This window comes from Populus alba, chromosome 12 (genome assembly GCF_005239225.2).
Source record: "Populus alba chromosome 12, ASM523922v2, whole genome shotgun sequence".
Taxonomy (NCBI): domain Eukaryota; kingdom Viridiplantae; phylum Streptophyta; class Magnoliopsida; order Malpighiales; family Salicaceae; genus Populus; species Populus alba.
Genome location: NC_133295.1, coordinates 5,918,013 through 5,937,958, shown reverse-complemented (window position 1 = coordinate 5,937,958; position 19,946 = coordinate 5,918,013). Strand labels below are relative to the sequence as shown.

Sequence of the window (19,946 nt, the reverse complement as noted above, 5' to 3'; positions counted from 1 at the left end):
AATTTTAAACAAGTTTATATGAAGAATTAAATAAATAAAAAAAATAAGCAAGTTCAAGATACAAAAAAAATGAAGACTTAGTTCTTGAAGATTCATGTTAGTGCTAATTATGTAAATCTTTATATCTTGCTTGATAACACAAATTAAAATGAATTCACACATTTCACATTGCATGTATTGTAGGACTAATATGCATTAAGTCGATTCAAAATTTTTCAAGTTTAAAACTATCATATCAGGGTTTTAAGTTGAACCAGACGACCGCATAAAAAATGAACACCTAGGAATTTATATGAACAGACCAACTGATTTTCCTGACCAATATAAATCGGTTGGCCATTTTATCAAGGTTATAAAACGACTGGTTTTTGCTATATATATATATATAGCTTGTCTAATTGAAGAATTAGGTATAAAATTTGAATATATATCATATACAAGCTATTTTAAGAGCAAAAACATTTTTGAATCATCAATCCTAAATCATACTCATATTTATACATTAACACCTTTATATTCTTATACAAGAATATAAATTCTCACATTCAATACATTTAAACACCTTCATACATTCTATGTGCTATTGAGTGAGCTATAAAGATATAAGTTTCAATTTTATTGTCCAACTTTAAGAGAGTGTTGCTACATTTCAAATAATTGTAATCGTTCAAAAGTTTGAGTGAAAAACTCTTGGTCATTGGTGAGGTATATAACTAAAATGAAAAACTCTTAAACAGGGTATTTCTTCAAGTTGTGAAAAAAGGTTTAGTGAAGATTCATTAAGGACATTGTAATCTTTGGCTTGGATAATGAAGAATACAATACTTAAGACCGATTTGGTGCTTGAGGTGTGACTATAGGTTTGCCGAACTACGTTAAAAACCGAGTTTGCAATTTCTATCCCTATACTATTTACTTTAAGCACTTTAATTTTATTGTTTGTTAATTGTGTTTATTGTGTTTAATTGAGTTAATTATAATATTGGTTATTATTAGTGGAAACAATATTATTATTGCCTTAATCCTAAAATAACAAAATTATGCTATGTTAATGTTGTATGTGTGAGGTGGTGGTTATGAATAAGATTAGATGAAATTATTATGAAAAAAAAAAAAATTTAAGTGTACAAGTTTGGAAAAATGTACTTGTCAAGTTTAATTGATTTTATGTTAAGCTAAGTTGTTAATCTAGTTAGATTTGAAATAGGTCTTTTTGAGATTTAAATTAAAAAGGATAGCATGGAAGTAAGTTAATATGTTTTGGGAAGCTAGTGATATGAAATGTTAGTATTTATAAGGTGTGTATAAAATAGGTTGATACGTGTTAATATGACATATATGGGGAGATTGTGTATGTTTGGATGGGAATTGGTTATGGTTAAGGTGTAATGACATGCAAAAACTAAGAATCTAGTCATGTGAGATGTGAAGGTTCTATGTTTAAATGTAAATAGGTGACAAAATGACATGCTAAAACTAAGAATCTAGTCATGTGAGATATGAAGGTTCTATATTTAAATGTAAATAGGTGACAATGAATAATTGGATTGATATACATTGATATGAATATGTGAAATTGGATGTATTCAAGCATAATTTGGTGATTTGAGAATATGAAAAATTATATGTTCAGAAGTAAGGATATATCATGGAATATTAATTGTAAGTATAGAAATTTGATAAAAATGTGTGAGTTAAGTTATTGAAAATTAGGATTTATTGTGTAATTGGATAATTATGGCCATGTTTTTGAAAAATATGGAATTTGAAATCATAAGTTTGATATGGTTAAGATGTTTATTAACTAAAGATTTGATTAATATATGTTGTTGCAATGTTTTACATATTTGAATTTGAATGTAAATAGAATATGGTTGATTATTTATATGTGTGGTGGCTAAGAGAAATGGAAAATTTATTGATATAAGTGTGGGAATTTGTGTGATTGAATATAATTAGAAAGTATGGATATTTATATGGTTAAGTTTTAATTAGTGGTGTGAACATTAATAGTTATTGTTTGAGAGTTGTGTTTGGTGTGGGACCTAACTCCTCAAGAGCTTGAGTAGTAGGAATTCAAGGTAAAGATTGCCCCTTTGTCTCTTTAATTCTTTAAATTTATTTCAAAATGTTAGAATGTAATAAAAATTATATGTATGTTGTATAATTGTGTATCATGAGAAAATGTCTTTAGGATGAAAAAATGATATAAGAATACAATTATGTCATTGGAGCGGGAAAATGATATTAGAAAGAAATTATGACTTTGGGGTGGGAAAAAAATAATATCATGTGAATTATAACCTCGAGGCAAGAAAATGATATTAGATAAATTATATCTATAAGGTAGGAAATCAATTTTATGTGAATTACTCCCACCGGACAAGAAATAAATGTTAAGTAAATTATGCTTATAAGATAGGAAAATAATATGATGTGAATTATGCTTTTAGAGCATTAGATTCATATTATATCATTTATGCCTTTAAGGCATGGTAATAACATTAAGTGAAAATACATGTAGGAGGAGGGGGGAATGATTAGAAAAGAAAATAATTTCATGGTAGGAAATTAATATTTTATGAATTAAATGAATCACAACAAAGGAATTTAATATGTAAAGTTAGAATTAACCTCAACGATGAGATTTAATTAATTGCATCGTAACAATGAGATTTAATTAAATGGACCACAAAGGTAGAATTTAATACGTGAAATTAAAATTAATTATAATGTTGAGAATTAATTAAATGGACTACAAGAATAAAATGCAATTGATATTAACCACAATGGTGAAATTTAATTAATTAGATCACAATGGTGGAATTTAATTAAATGGACTACAACAATAGAATGCAATTGATATTAACCATAATGGTGAAATTTAATTAATTAGATCACAATGGTGGAATTTAATTAAACGGACCGCAAAGGTGAAATTTAATACCTAAAATTGAAGTTAACCATAACAGTGAGATTTAATTAAATGGCCCACAACAACAAAATTTTATATGTTTAAATTAATTCAATCACAATGACAAAATTTTATATTGTAAAAATTAAATTGACCACAACAATGAAATTTAATATGTGAGAATTAAGCGGACCGCAATGACAGGATTTAATACATAAAACTGGAACTAACCATAACAATGAGTGTAATTAAATGTACTGCAACGGTGGAATATAAGATTAAAAAAAATTAAATTGATTGCAACAATGGAATAGAAGATAAAAAAAAAAAATTAAATTGAACAATATGTGATCTTTGACCATAACAACGAGATTTAAAATGTAAAAGTTGGAATTGGTCGCAACAACGGGTTGAAACTGAATAAAACAAATATTTGAAGGTACAATAAATGGGCACGGGGAAAATTTAAGATGGAAAAAGAAAATAGATGAGCCAAAATAATTATAAAACATATTGAGAATTGAAGAAATATATGGATAAGCCATATTTGGACCAAAAATATTTTGAGCTTGAAAACAAATATATATATATATATATTGATAAGCCATAATAGGCATGGAAGATGTTGAGATTGAAAATTGATATTGGTGAGCCAAAAATAATATAATAGGCATTAAAATGAATCAACAAAATCAATTGACCAGAAATAACATATTAGACATTTTGAAAGGACTAAATATGATTGATAAACTCAAAGTAGTATTCATAAATATTGAAGGTATTGAATGGATTAATTATAGAATGAGTTAAAAGTATTTGCAATGATTTTATAAAAGTGTTTAAGTTATAACACAAACAAGGACGACTATGATGTTATTATGAATTTGATCAATTCAAAAACACAAGTGATGATTGTAACAAGATGGGTTAAGAAATATATTAGAAATGAGAGAATCATTATGATTATGATGATAATAGCACAATGATTATAAGAAAGAGAAATTTAGGAAGATATAAATGAACTTCCATGTATGAAAGTAGTGGATAAAGGTGATCATTGTATGTTTGTAAAGTAAAAAAAATGGTTAAGTGATATAGGAATTGAAATAAATCATTTGATATTATTAACATATTTATTCTACAATTAGTTTGTGATATGCAGCTACTTCTTATCAGTTGTCGCAATTGTAATTGCTTACTTTATAATTTCCTAGTATAACATTATTTAGTTATAACTCTGAAATAAGTTCTAATATGTATATTCTAGTTGTGTAACCTTCAGTTAAGATAATACAATATTGTATGGAAAGAAATGGTTATCTTGATGTGTGGATAATTTAAGGATCAACTATATGTGATCTTTGTTATTGAAAATATTTGATGTGTGATTGTATTTGGTTGAAATGATGGATGGTGGTGGATTATATGAGCATAAGACGACATAAGCCAAACATGAGTTGTATTGTTGTTTATATTGCAAGTATTAATATGAGACAAATTTTGGTATAGTGTTTATATAGAAGAAACTCTGTTAAATTTTTGTTAAATTGAATGGATTCGTTATTTAAATGGAAAGTCTTACAATGTTAAGATGCGCCCCTTTTATATATATATATATATATATAATTCACCTCATTTTACACATATAGTAGTTGATGCTAATATTATTTTCAAGAAATTTCAAGCCATTACACTAATTAACAAAATTTTCATATACATGATTTAGTATTATTTTCTCATTGTTTTAATTTTCCATTCATAAACCCTAACTTAAAATGTATTGGAAATTCCAAATCACATAGACATTCAACCAAATCTTGACCAAACATCATCCTTCCAACTATACACACTAATTCACATATCCTTAATGAGAATTAAAATCAATTAAAACAACTTCCTTAAAACTACACTAACGGCCGACCTTAAGGTCTTTTTTTTGTTATCATGACTTTTTTAATTATTCTTAATCTCACATCAATCATCAATTATTTCACACCTATTTTATTAAGTTATAACAAACTACACATTTCCCTCATAAACCCTAAGTAAGAAATTTAGGAATTTCTCACTAAATTAATAAGAATTTAATGGTCTAAGATATTTTACCAAGCAACTTTAAAACCAATTTGTCATTTTCTTTGTAAAGTTTTCTTTTTTATCTTCTTTCTTCACCCAAAATTTATATTTCTCTCACTAATTTCTAACTTTCTCTCTCCTAAAATCCTTTCAAATCTCGTATTAAAGTTTTTATTCTCTACTAATCACCCTTATCATACCCTCAAACTCTTATTTTAAAGGAGATTTGAGTAGCAAAGCAAGAAAATAAAAGAATATATATAGAGGGAGACTAGAAGTTTGTGTTTATTTATAGTTTTGCCATTCGAAAAAGCTTTCTTAACTATTTTAAATAAACTTTTCAGCTATTGGTACAACTTACATCGTAAACTCATTAATTAATTATATTTCACACTATCTTCTTAATAATAACTTCTCCCTTAAATTTTGTGAACAATCTATAATCATTCTTCCCAATCTAATACATATTTAAATTCATTATAATATTTTAATCACATTCCCAAAATTTCTATCCCGGAGTTTACAATTGTAAACCTCCGCTTCAAAAATGGTTAAACTGGTGTTATTGGGGAAATCCTCAATTTAAAAATAGTAAATTAAGAAGAAAAATTATTGTGATTTGGGATGAATATTTCCAATAAATTAACTTAAATTTTGGATGAGATAAAGTAATAAATTAATATGCAAAATGTCAACCCAATGACGAATCATGTAAATTCCTCAATCGGGTAAAATAATTATTTAAATAAATTTTTTTTTATAAATTGGGGTAAAAATAGTTAGACGACAACAACAACAACAAGAAGAAAATAAATTTTTTTTTGTTATCATGACTTTTTTAATTATTCTTAATCTCACATCAATCATCAATTATTCCACACCTATTTTATTAAGTTATAACAAACTACACATTTCCCTCATAAACCCTAAGTGAGAAATTTAGAAATTTCTCACTAAATTAATAAGAATTTAATGGTCTAAGATATTTTACCAAGCAACTTTAAAACCAATTTGTCATTTTCTTTGTAAAGTTTTCTTTTTTATCTTCTTTCTTCACCCAAAATTTATATTTCTCTCACTAATTTCTAACTTTCTCTCTCCTAAAATCCTTTCAAATCTCGTATTAAAGTTTTTATTCTCTACTAATCACCCTTATCATATACTCAAACTCTTATTTTAGTGGAGATTTGAGTAGAAAAAACAAGAAAAGAAAAGAATATATAAAGAGGGAGACTAGAAGTTTGTGTTTATTTATGGTTTTGCCATTCGAAAAAGTTTTCTTAACTATTTTAAATAAACTTTTCAACTATTGGAACAACTTACATTGTAAACTCATTAATTAATTATATTTCACACTATCTTCTTAATAATAACTTCTTCCCTAAAGTTTTTGAACAATCTATAATCATTCTTCCCAATCTAATACCTATCTAAATTCATTATAATATTTTAATCACATTCTTAAAATTTCTATCCTGAAGTTTACAATTGTAAACCTTCACTTCAAAAATGGTTAAACTGGTGTTATTAGGGAAATCCTCAATTTAAAAATAGTAAATTAAGAAGAAAAATTATTATGATTTGGGATGAACATTTCCAGTAAATTAACTTAAATTTTGGATGAGATAAAGTAATAAATTAATATGTGAAATGTCAACCCAATGACGAATCACGTAAATTCCTCAATCATGTAAAATAATTATTTAAATGAAACTTTTTTTTATAAATTGGGGTAAAAATAGTTAGACAATAATAAATAATAATAATAATAATAATAATAATAATAATAATAATAATAATAATAATAATAATAATAATAAAGTAGAATTCTAAATAAAATAATGTATGTTTTTACGCGTGATTAACGTTAACTGTTGATGGAAAAAATTTGAGGAAGATTTTATTATGATTATGGATGGAGTCTCCAATGAATTAAGTAATAAAATAGTGTACAAAAATACCAATGGCCGAGTAAAACAGTAGAAAAGAACATAAGAGAAATAAGAAGTGGTAGACCTATAATTTTATCCAAAATTCCTCTCCTTCTATAAATAAATGGCCGACAACCATGGACAAAAGAGAAAGTTTCATTCTCTTCCTGTTTTCTTCAAAAATTCATAATATTCTCTCTAAATGATGAGATTTGGAGAGTATGGAAGTGATTTTTAATGAAAAGAAACTAATAAAAAAGGGATTTAGGAGAGAAAACAAGTTGGGAGCTTAGAGTTCTAGAGAAAGTGAAATAAGAAATTTGAAGAAGGAAGAAGAATTATAGGGGGAATTTGAAAAGAAACCTTGTAGATAATGAATATGTAATTTGTTACCAACCGCAACAACGAACACCCACCGACAAATTATAAATGATTCCAATGTCATAGAGAAATATGTGATTTTGAATTAGACCCTAACAATGAATTTAATAAGGATACATAGTCGACTCTTGTGATGAGAACTATGGACTTAGTTGGTCAAGGATGACAACCATATAAATTTCTCAATAAGGTAAAATAATTATTTAAATGAAACTTTTTTATATAAATTAGGGTCAAAATAGTTAGACAATAATAATAATAATAATAATAAATAAAGTTGAATTCTAAATAAAATAATATATGTTTTTACGCGTAATTAACATTAACTGTTGGTGGAAAAAAATCAAGAAAGATTTTATTGTGATTATGAAAGGAGTCCCTAATGAATTAAATTGAAAATCTCATTGAATTAAGTAATAAAACATTGTGCAAAAATACCAATGGGCGAGTAAAACACTGGAAAAGAACATAAGAGAAATAAGAAGTGGTAGACCTATAATTTTATCCAAAATTCCTCTCCTTCTATAAATAAATAGCTGACAACCATGGACAAAAGAGAAAGTTTCGTTCTCTTCCTGTTTTCTTCAAAAATTCATATTATTCTCTCTAAATGATGAGATTTGGAGAGTGTGGGAGTGATTTTTAATGGAAAGAAACTAATAAAAAAAGGGATTTAGGAGAGAAAACAAGTTGGGAGCTTAGATTTCTAGATATAGAGAAACAAGAAATTTGAAGGAAAAAGAATTATAAGGGAAATTTGCAAAGAAACCTTGTAGTCAATGAATATTTAATCTGTAACCAACAGCAACAACATACACCTACCTACAAATTATAAATAATTGCAATGTCATAGAGAAATGTGTGAATTTAAATTAGACCCTAACAATGAATTTGATAAAGATACATAATCTATTCTTGTGATGGGAACTATGAACTTAGTTGGTCAACGATGACAACTAAAGGATCATTGATTACATAGTCAACCCTTGTGATAGGGATTATGGACTTAGTTGGCTGGAGATGACAACCAAGAGAATATTGATTTCATAGTCGGCCCTTGTGATGATGATTATGGACTTAGTTGTTTGAGGATAGCAACTAATTAGGGATTGGTGATTAAAATTTTCATTGATAATAAGATTTTGTTGGCTTATCCATTCATGTTTAAATCAACGATGAATTTATCAATGGATATAAAATCATCGACACGACACCAACCGACGACATTGTTCCTCCGATAAATCCATCACTGATATTTTAACTGACGGAAACAAAGCTTACACGCAGACGAAATATTTACTGCCACAATTTGGGATTCAAGAAAGCATATCATAAAAGTCATTACTTCCAAGAAACCTTTGGAAACTAATTGAATCTGTCCCCATTGAAGATCAGATTAGTACTTTGCTAGGTGCTTCTTCATGGATGGTAGCAACTTCTTTTTGGACCTCGGTGATTGAGTAAAGAGGTGACAGAAAAATGGCACTCAGTGACCACCTTTCACTTGCTTATGCATGAAAATGTGAGTCACCAGCATCTATGGACCAAAGAATCTGCATTTTTTTTGTCTCGGAAATTGAAGGAAAGTAAGTGCCTTTAACAACATAGGTGCTGTTTCAAAACATTTGAGTTTTTGCAGATAACACACATCTCTTAGCTCACTTTATGCAACTTACTTGTACTGACACTCTGAAATATCCTACATGTATGTATTCAGGTACGTACATCCATGCTTTCGACCTCAGTAAAGATCAGAGCAGGCAAACTTGTTGAATTTTTATTTATTTATTTACTTATCTTGTCAATCTGGATAATGAAGATCACGCGGGCTCCTCTTTCTTGTTCTTGGCTGGGAATAAACCAACGAAATGCAGTTCCAGTTTTAGGTTGCGCAGATCAAACTTGCTGATGCTAGGAAGTCTTTCAGTTCTCGCCATAATACCAAGCACACACCTCTCTTTTTGCCCTTCATTTTAGGGCAGATTCCCTTTTATTTCTGGCCATTATCTAGCTATTAAGTAGCAAACACTGCGAAGTAGGCATGCTATAATAAGCCCCCAAAAACTAGACGTGGCCTACAAGTAGCCCGAGCTCTTGCTGTGGGCTATTTTTTATAGCATAATTAATGGTGTAATACCATATCTAAATACTCAGAAAACGCATTGATGATGTTATAGCATTATTGCATATAATAATGCATTAATCAGAACCATCAATTTCCTCCCCTCCTTTTATCCTACTTATAGGGACAGTCTAGAAATACAAAATAATAAACGCAGTGCAGCCACCCCGAATGGTGGGCTTCGAGCAACTTACGAGCCACCTTTAAACCAAAGTTTTGCAATTCAGTGGAGTTATAATGGCATAAAGCAGCGGTGGGATTGCTTTTGTGCATAGCAAACAACTTTTGAATCTTTTGAAGAATGATGAGTAGATGATGCGAAACATACTTTGATATTCGTGTAAGGTGATCTTAACGGATTGTTTTTGTCCCAGCTGTAACCCACAGCCTCTGCCATGCCCCCCATGGCCCTTCCTTCTCTTTTACTTCTTTCTTTTCTTTTCTTTTTGCAGAGAGAAGGATGTCATAAAGCCTTGAAACTTGCAGAGAGGGCCGTGGGAGACACTGGAACAGTGTCGCAGACTACAAACTAACCTTTTCATGGTGGCCGTATTTTCCCTCAGGTTAAACAGCCAAAATAATGCAGGATGTAACAGTGAAGCTTTAAATCTTGTACGAGAGCATCTTGCAGAAGCCATATGGAAGAGCAAAATGGTTGATATAGCTTCTTGAAAACTGTAAATATGGATTCTTCTTCTTTTCTTATATACATTCCAATAGAAGAAGTCATTTTAACAATTTATTTGTATTTTAATATATTTAATATCAATATTTTTTGCTTTTTGAGAAAAAAATTATTGAAAAAAGTTGAATTGATGTTTACATAATTTATTTTAATGTTTTGGTTTCATTTGATAGATATTTAGGAATGATTTCTCTGCATGTACTTTTCTTTTTTTAAAAAAAAAAAAAAGAGTTATTTTAGCTGCTCTTCCAGGGAAGAAAAGTTAAAAAATGATTTTTTTTAATTTTTAAATCTTTTTTATCTCTCCCATTAGATATGCCTAAGCATAAGGAATCAAAGCGGCAAGGTGAAAAAAGCAGTCAACAAATGACAAAGGCCTAATCATACTGTCAGGGATTGGATTTTTTTTTCTTTTTATATTTTGCTTTTGATGACTTCTATGATTAGGCTTTAATAAAATCTCTTGGAATCAATCCACACAGAATGTAAGCGCTAAGAACAAATGATTGGAATAATGAATTTAAAAAAATAAATTATTATTAGCATAAATTTAAAATAAATTTGGCAAATTAGATATCACGGTTGCTGTGATTTTTTTAAATATATAGTTTTTAATTGTGGTTTTTTAATAGCTGTAATATATATATATTTTTTTTTAAATGGTCTGTGATAGAATTGCTTATAATTGATGTACTCAAATCTCCTTCTCAGAGAGAGAAAAAATACAGTTCTTCAGTGAAACGCCTTCTCTGCCATGAAGGGAGAAGGAAAAACACCAATCTTATTATCTGCAGAGGTTATATATAGTAGCTTAACATGCAAGAAAATGAAATAATATATTAGTCCACTTACTGGTTTCTTGTTTGAGAATCAAATTCCCAATTAAACACACACCAGAAATGCATTTTTCGAAGAAAGAAAGATTATCCAGATGTATTCTGCAGCTCGTCCCTTGAGCTTAAGATTGTCGAATGTAGAGTAGAAGAGGTAAATTGCTTGTGATTTGTAAAACAGATCGATTCAAAGGTGGAAAGGGAACGCATGCGAGCAGCGTAGCTACTGCTGTTCTTAGACAGTCGTTGTTTTTTATAGCGTTCCTTCCTTGGAAATTCCACATCAATACGAGCATGGGATGGCAATAATTGATGAGAGAAGTTAAACAAAATGAGAAGACTGCCATGGTTGCTGCGGTAACCCCTTGTCTCATCACTTGCTAAAAAAGAGAGAAGAAAGACTACACATATACACCATCATTACCCCACCTATCCATATCCATCATGTTATAATGTATTGCCCCCTCCACCTAAAACTAACAAAATACAGGTAAAGCTCACTTTCCCATTTTCTCCCAAGGAGAAAAAACGAACAGAAAAAGAAAAAAAACGAAAAAAAAAAAAAAAACAAAAGTTTGAGAGAGCTAGACCTCCATTTTCTTGCCCAGGAAACCTTAAAAAAAGGGAAGAAAAAATACAAAGAAATATAGATAACCGGACTTTTAGACTCTAAGCAGGTAGATGCTGAGTTCAGGAGCTCCATTGCTATCAGGGTTCATCATGTAGAAAGCCTCAGAGTCTCTAGACCCCACAATTCTTTCAAACTTAGCTCTCATATACATGAGTTCACCATCAGCTCCAGCCTCTGCTGCAGGCAAAACACCTGCACCCATTGAGATTGGCTCTACGGCTTTCAGTACCTTCCACTCTTTATGCCCACATTCCTTCCTCGTGGCAAAACCACATCGCTTTCCATTGCAATAAGTCCTCCACATTGGCTCTTCCAGCAATTTCACAGCTTTCTTTTGATCTTCCTTCTCTTTGTCACATTCCAATGCAATTCTGACTAACCCAGATGCCATCTCTCTAACCAATCCACTTATTGGTGTGGCCAGCTCAATGAGGAAAGTAGGAGGTGAATTGGGATCCCTTTGAAATGCGAAATGGACATGACCCCGGCGATATCCAAAAAGGGTACCAACCACTCGGGATCCAAGCCCCATTGGAAGGCTTGATCGGTTCTTACCAAGGGCTGCAAGAACCGACCGGAGCCTAGCAACTGCTACTGCTGGTAGTCTTTTCTTCGGGGTTGGCATTGCGACATGGCTCTTAACATTTTCATTCTTGTCTTCTTCGTTGGGGTTTGAGGAGGACTTGATGCTTGGAGCTTCAACATCCTCGTTTCCAACCTTTTTGGTCCAGTGGAAGTGTCTCTTGGAGGAGGAGTCTTCAGAGGTTCTAGCCATATAAGTTGTTGATGACTTCAATATGTGAAAGCAGAATCAAGGGGAAGGTTAGTCCTTATAGACGGTGAGGCAGAGGTAGTTGAGGCTTGAGAGAGAGGGGGGGAGGAGGATGATTCTTTCTGGGTTTTGTAGCTTTTATTATTTGTGGGGCTTCCATTGAATTCCTTGTTTCTAGCCCATAGTTGTAGTGCAAGAGAATCCTGACGAAAGAAACACAGGCCGCCCCCACCAAACTGATCTAGGAATGAGAAAGAGATTTTGAAAATAAAAAAAAGAGAGGAATCTGAGGGAACAATGGGGGTGTTATTTCACTTTCTTGTGGGGGCAAGGATTTGGCTTGACTGACTCTTTTGACTTGGAATCCAAAAGCAGCAAATAGGGTGAGACGACGCGAGAACTAACCCAAAAAAATAAAAAAAAACAACCACAGTAAACCAAAGCCAAAGCCATCGTGCTATTCAATCATAGACATGATCTGCGCCAATGTTTTCTAGTGTAAACTCGCTCCAGGGAGATGTTGGGTTCTGAAGAGTAACTCAGGTGAAGTGTCCACGTTTTACCTACCTAGGAACTGACACATCATTGTTTGTGGGACCTCTAAAATACCCCTTCCATTTGTCTGGTTTCGTTTGGCGCAGTGACATGTTTTCGGGTTAATATAAAGCTGCTTTATTTTTATTGTTTAAACCTCTCTCAAATATGGTAAAAATTTAGTTTGAAAGAAATTACAGACATACATTTACACGAAAACCCGGACCAGTTGGGAACCCCCCTCCACTTGTTCAGGTTTCACCACAATATGTCCACGTGGCGCATCCCCATTGGTATCAGATATGGGTTTACCTTTGAGCACAACGGCTGAGATTGAAATTTCAGCTGCCTTCGATCATCCAAGCAGCATGAGAGGCGGAGGGCCTCTTCACAAGTTGTAAAGGCAAAGACCAACATGATTGATTGAAACACAAATGAATAGTGCAAACAAATAATTTGATTATAACTAAACATGATAATCACCGTCGCTGGTACTGAGAAAGGGGGAGATTTGGACGAACTTGCACTAATTACATTTAAGTTGTAAACATGATCCATAAGATAAACAAAGAGTACAAATCGAAGTGGCATATCCACAGAGGTCACTTCTTGCACTTTGACTTTGTACACTGTATATGATAAGACTTGTCGTGCAAAGGGGAGAATTGATGCTTGCCTACGGTTCAAGAAATTAAAGTCCCTAAGGCTAGCTCTCTAAACTTTGGTCAGTCTCTGGTTGCTTGGGGGCACTGACCACACCATTCATTCTTGCACGCGCCTCATCAAACATCCTTTGCTGCGCCGCCGCCGCTTCTTCCTCAGTCATCGCCGCTCCAGTGCTCCATTTACCACCACCTTTTAAAGAGTCATGCTGGAAGAAAAAAAAGATTTTATTAAACTATAATTACGTTGTGCTTTACAAGCCCGACTGTAACAAAAGATAATAAAATATCATTTTGTGCTTTCAAAGCTCAATTCTATGTGGCCAAATCAACTAAAACAGTGAATCTACACAATTCGAAAAAAAATAAAAGATGGAAAGAAGGCTCGATAAAGCTCATAACACCGATGCATTGTGGCAAAAAGAAATAAAAGAAAGCAGAAGTTGAACCGGCTGGAATAATCAGATACACTGCTTTGTCATGTGGAGAAATCTAATTTAAAATAATCTTGCGAACTGGCTACACTATCTTAATTTGTTACATGGCTTTGACACGTGGAGAGATCTGATTTAAGATAATCTTCTTACAGAAAATGAAAGTGCAGTTGGGGGGGGGGTATAAATTACCATAGTCTCCAGCTTGTGTTGCTCATATGCTGTATAAACATCTTCAATGTACTCTCCAAACCCGAGAACCTGTAGATCAGACCATATATCAGATTGTACTTGCAAATAACAATTGTAAGACCTTAAACCCAATCATTCTTTAGTATCAAAATTGCAGAATGACAACCAGAATATCTTGAGAAGGCACATGGATTTCAAATGCTGATTGCCAACCAATTCCATTATAAAATACATTTCCTTCAAAAAAATAAAAACCGAGAGAAAGAGAGTGATGTTGGAGGCATTTACAGCAAAACAGCTTCTCCGAGTTAGAAGGTAACTCAAGGATTATCACATGGGTTAAATGGTCTATGAAACTTCTCAGTATGTGAATTGATAGCGGGAAAGTAAGTTTCACCAATCATTCTGAAAACAACATGAGAGATGAAAGCATAAAGGACAGACGGGTGTTAGTAATGGAAGAAATAAAACTAGGTTAAATTGGCATTGCACAAAAAATCTTGCTACCAGTGAATGTTAAGATAGAAGAGAGAAAACTATATGTTGATACGCAAAAGGTCCTATAAAATAATATAGAAGACACGAGAAATTATGCACGTCAAAAAAGCACACACTAGAGAGAGATTGGATTAATCAAAGACCTGTAAAGCCTTGAGTACATGCTCAGGTGCAATTGTTCGCTTGTCCTCTCTGCTGCATACTTCATTGGACTCTGATGATACAAGGTTTATAAATTCTGCAAAGAAACACATTCCTCAGTAATTGTTAAAACTCTACTCACAAAACCATATTAAAAAGTAGACTATTTGGCAATCAGAGAGAAGAAAAAACAGTGATGCCAAAAGAAATCGCTGAAGTACGAAAAACATTCGACATTTATGTGGATGGAATGACTTGGTTTTAAATGCTATATCAGCAACCATTGGAAATAGTATTGAACAAAGCCAAACTTATAACCAAATAAACATTAGGAACTTGCATGTGATACTATGTTGGTTACATCTAAAATATTCTAATTTTGACATCCTGTATCATATCACAAATATTAAGTTCAAAAATCTCAGACCACAAGTTGGATTAAGGAAATTAAAGAGTGCGGCTTAACACATCATATAGGAAAACAGTTTTTTTTTTTCTTGGACATGCTATCATCAAAAGAAATGGTGCCAGAGGCGACCTTCTAAATGATATTGCAACTTAAGTATTTAAGTAGGCCAGTCTTAGCAACAGTTTCCTGAGAGGTTATCCCATAAAAAGTAAGGGCAAGATACAAAGATGTTGTTCAATATTTATAACTTAAATTTATTATATTTCTGCTTATTATCAAGATCATACCTTACGGCCTAGTAAGGGGAAGTTGTTTTCACCTTTGAAAGGTAGGTTCCAAAAAGTCAGAAACTTACACATATTAACAGTCATTTCCAAAATAAAAAACAGCCTCTCAATAATCCAACCAATGTCAATCCAGTAAGCATTTTGATTAGTGGAAGCTTAAAAGAAACTTTTCATAGGGTTTCTTAGAGAGATTTCCAATACCATCTAGTGAACCACATCTTGGAATAAAAAATTCTAGCCATGAAATGGTTTTTGAAGGCATGTTGTAGCTGCAAACATGCGAATGAAAGATAAATTATTTTAGAAGAAAACAAAAACACAATCCCCCAGATGAGAACATTTTTAATTTTTTGGAATGGACCACTAAGCTTTTGTTAAGGTATTTGCTTTGTTGCAACAGCTCCAAACAATCAATTGATAAAGGTACATCTTTGAAAAATGTCATGTGGAAATGCCTGTAGCAAAATCAAAAGGCCAAAATTGAAATTTAAAAATATTATTATTTAGTGTTTTATCTTAGGCTAAGAATAAGTAATTCATAAATGAAGCTTGCTTCAGAATTCTCATTGGCTTTGGATCTTTAGCTCCAGAGGTCCTGCCTCTCTTTCTATTCATGTTCCCTTATCTTTTCTTTTCTTTACTCTTCCTTTTCTTCCTTCCTTTTCTTTCTGTCCTTTTTAATAAGGTTGTGTGTGTGAAGTGGACAATGACATGGTCTGAAGCGGTTGGCCATTTAGATTTCATCTGATCAAACTAACACAAGTCTCATAAAACAAAGGACCAGAAATGATTTAAAGGACCACACTCATTCACTCTTCAAATACATGATTTTTTTTTTCCGATGAAATTTTTTTCCTAGAGGTGTATTAATGGGGAAAAAATGATAATCTATCAATACCAATAATATGAAAAAAAAAAAATCAAGATAGACAAAAGCCACAAAATTACATTAGTCTCACCTACACAACACTCAATTAAAAGATCTTGAGCATCTCTGGCAACACGAACATCTGGGGGTAACATCTCTTTAATAATTTTCGTCATGGTTGCTGGAAAAAATTTCCATAACTACCATCAGAAAAACAGTCAAATAAAACACAATATGAAGTAATTTTCAGCTACATAGTTTAAGCATCAGAGCTGACTCAAAATCAAGTATAACTCCAAACTCTCACACAGGTGTGCACACCAACATCCATGATTATGTGTAGTGTTTCTGCTATTTGTCCAGTTCAATTGAACAATGATTCAGAACAAGTTAATGTGGACCTCATTAGTTCCAGCTTGATCATAACTGCATCATATTGATCAAACCCCACAAACCTGACCTCACAAGAATAGACCATTTATTGACCATTCATCACCATTTCTAGGACTACGAAGTCACAAGCCCTCAACCCAAAGCGTTTAGAAGTTAAAAACACAGCACCAAACAGATACCACACAGAGAAACGCCTAAATGACTTCAAAACACAGCAACACCAGGTCATTGCTATTCCTACTTGTCCCAAAACCCTTCAATATGCATCGCTATTGCAATTTGCTGCGAATATAGTCATAGATGTCAAAACCCTAACTCATAACTATAATTCTAAAACTCTTAACTCGTAAATTCGATAATCTCTCAGAAGAAACCTAAGATTAACGCTTCAAAAATTCAATCTAAAAATAAAAAAAAAAAAAAAGAAATCAAACTTGCAACATCACAAAATTAATAAAATAACAAGCCAAGAGAAGAAAAAATATAATATAAATAAAACTGACCAAACAACAAACAATTAAAATACGCAAAAATTAAATCTTATTTTTACCATTTTTTTTATTACCTTTAGGAAGCGAAGCATCCTCCTTGGATTTTCCAACTATATCCATCGGTTCCATCGTCAAATCGTTCAAACCCTAAAGAAAAAGCCAAACAGATATATAAACACACAGATCTACAACCATATTAATCAATCAATGAATCGAGAGAGAAAACTCACAGAGTCAAAACACGGAGATAAAATAGCGTGAATCTACCAGCGGAGAAACCGAGTCAACCGATTCAGAACCGTGTTTGCAAGTGCGTGTTATTGCTGTTTTGGTGGAATGAGAGATCAAGAGGAGGAAAGGAGGCATGGCTGCTGCTGCTGCTGTTGTTGTTGATATATGATGGATTTATCAACTAAGGTCATGATTTGATTTTGGTGTTAGTTTCTCTCTTCTTCACGATAAGACTACCAGGTCCTGCTCGCACACGATTTGCTCAACCCTGAAAACTACTGTTCCTCTCTCTTTAAACGCGCGTTTTGGTTCGATTACACGTATAATTTAACGGGAGCCCGGCGAGTCGACCTAATTAAAAAAAGGGGCCTGGGTCAAGCCAGCCTCAACAAAATGTGCCTAGTACGTAGTCTTTTTTTTTTTTTTCCGATTTCTATTTCTTTTTTTTTTTTTTTTTATATGTTGACCTTGATATATAATTCTATGTTTCATTTTTTTCATCCAATAAACTATAAATAGAAATTAAATCCTACTTAAAAATAGATATTAGCCTCGGAGTATGGAAATTCCGAACCTTGAACATTAGAAAAGTTACAGGTTTTCAAAGAAGGAAAACAAAGTGTTTAAAAAAGAAATAAAATAAAAGTGTTGAGACTTAAAGAAAAAGTGGTAAAAAAAGCAATAAAATAAGGAAAGAAAGATAAATTGAATAAATGAAATCGCACACCAATTATTTGCATATTTATTTTTTTAATGTAAACAAGGTAAAAAAAAAAAAAGAGTAAGGACACTAAAATTGAATATAAAACTTGGATCTCATGTCTATTAGAACCTAGGTAATGCTCATTCATCGGTCAAATGAATGCTAAAATAATGTCTTTTTGCACATAACCAAAAAGAATTTAGCTTATAAATATTTATTATCTCTTAATTAGTGATAGGCCACGAATATATGATTAAACAATAAAGAAAAATTATAATTATATAGATTGAGTGCAAAATATAAAAATAGAGTAGCTTGAGTGAAGTCATAGTAGACATGTGAGATAAACAACTCCAATCCTAACAAAAATTTACACAACCACCATTGATCAATCGATCTCAATTTACTTTATTCATTCTAATGATATCCAATACAACGTCCCGGTAAAGCACTTGGCGTGGGAAGAAATGCAAAAACAAAAAAAAACAAAACAAAACAAAAAGCTCAAAGTTTATGCTTTAATTGTGATGACAAATTTATTGTGGGTCATAAGTGCAAAAGGCCACAACTCTTATTGCTTGAAAGGAGTACCAACACCAATAATATTAAATGTGAAAAGGTTATTAATGAACTATTAGAGGAGAACGTACCTAAACCCCAACATGAACCTGAGATCTCCTTGCATGCCGTGACTGGATGGTCAACTCCTAAGACCATGATTTTCATATTCAAAGTCGGGCAACATGAATTTGTGGTGCTTATTGACAATGAATAGGCTAATAATTTCATTGGTGATAAAATAGTCAATTCACTTCATTTACACATAGTTCCTACTAAGCCATTTATTGTACGAGTTACCAATGGGAATAAATTGCATTGCCAATAAAGGTTTGAGCGTGTGCATATCATGCTCTAGGGTATTTACTTTTCTTTTACCCTTTATTTGTTGTATCTAACTAGATTGGACTTGGTATTTGGAGTATAATGGTTAGAACAATAAGGCTTAGTGGTTTGCAATTGAAAGACAATGATAATAGGGTTTATATGGGAAAATCAAGTAAGGACATTACAAGGCACGGAAGTCAATTATATTCAATCCACATCTTTAAAAGTTGTAGCCAAATAATAATAATAAAAAAAAAAAAAAGGAACTCCATGTTTGCAATCTGTATTCACTCATTTGAGGAAGTGCCACAGCAAGAAAATCACATGGATATATAACAACTATTGAAAAATTATATTGACATTTTTCAGGAGCTTACAAAATTACCACTAACTAGAGAGGTTGAGCATTGTATCCCTCTTAAAAAAGGGACTGAACTGGTCAATATCAACCCTACAAGTATGCCTATTTTCAAAAAGCTTAAATTGAAAAGCAAGTTTAAGACATGTTAAAATTGAGGCTTATTCGTCTAATTACCAATCATTTTTTCTTCACCTTTTCTTTTAGTTAAAAAGAAAGATGGTACATGGCACTTTTTGTGTTGATTATCAAACCCTTAATACTATTATAATCAAATATTGGTTTCCCTTTCCTACAATAAATGACATGTTAGATGAATTTTATGGGACATTTTATTTTACAAAATTGGACTTAAGGGCTAGCTATCATCAAGTATGAGTACACCTACAAGATATTCTTAAAACTACTTTTTGTACCCATGATGGTCATTATGAGTATTTAGTTATGCCCTTTGACCTTTGTAATACTCCCTCTATTTTTCAGGCAATTATGAATTCTATTTTTCGTCCTTATCT

General features: G+C 31.8%; 2 protein-coding genes across 3 annotated transcripts; both read right to left on the bottom strand.

The window, feature by feature from the left end:
- Nucleotides 1–10,869: 10,869 nt before the first annotated feature.
- LOC118030205 (protein MIZU-KUSSEI 1) lies at nt 10,870–12,775 on the bottom strand. The gene has a single exon (XM_035034209.2). The coding sequence runs from the start codon at nt 12,346–12,348 to the stop codon at nt 11,605–11,607; it is 744 nt and encodes a 247-aa protein (XP_034890100.1). The 5' UTR covers nt 12,349–12,775; the 3' UTR covers nt 10,870–11,604.
- A 543-nt stretch (nt 12,776–13,318) lies between these two features.
- LOC118030206 (protein Dr1 homolog) lies at nt 13,319–17,750 on the bottom strand. Of its 2 annotated transcripts, none has more exons than XM_035034211.2 (6): nt 17,485–17,750; nt 17,329–17,401; nt 16,462–16,570; nt 14,809–14,903; nt 14,168–14,236; nt 13,319–13,750 (listed from the first exon to the last, which is right to left on the bottom strand). In XM_035034211.2, exons 2-6 carry the CDS (start codon nt 17,344–17,346, stop codon nt 13,586–13,588), a joined length of 456 nt encoding a protein of 151 aa, XP_034890102.1. In that variant the 5' UTR covers nt 17,347–17,401; nt 17,485–17,750; the 3' UTR covers nt 13,319–13,585. The 2 variants fall into 2 exon arrangements, with proteins under 2 accessions (XP_034890102.1, XP_034890101.1); XM_035034210.2 differs by having other exon boundaries at nt 16,462–16,551; nt 17,485–17,738.
- Between the last annotated feature and the right edge of the window lie 2,196 nt (nt 17,751–19,946).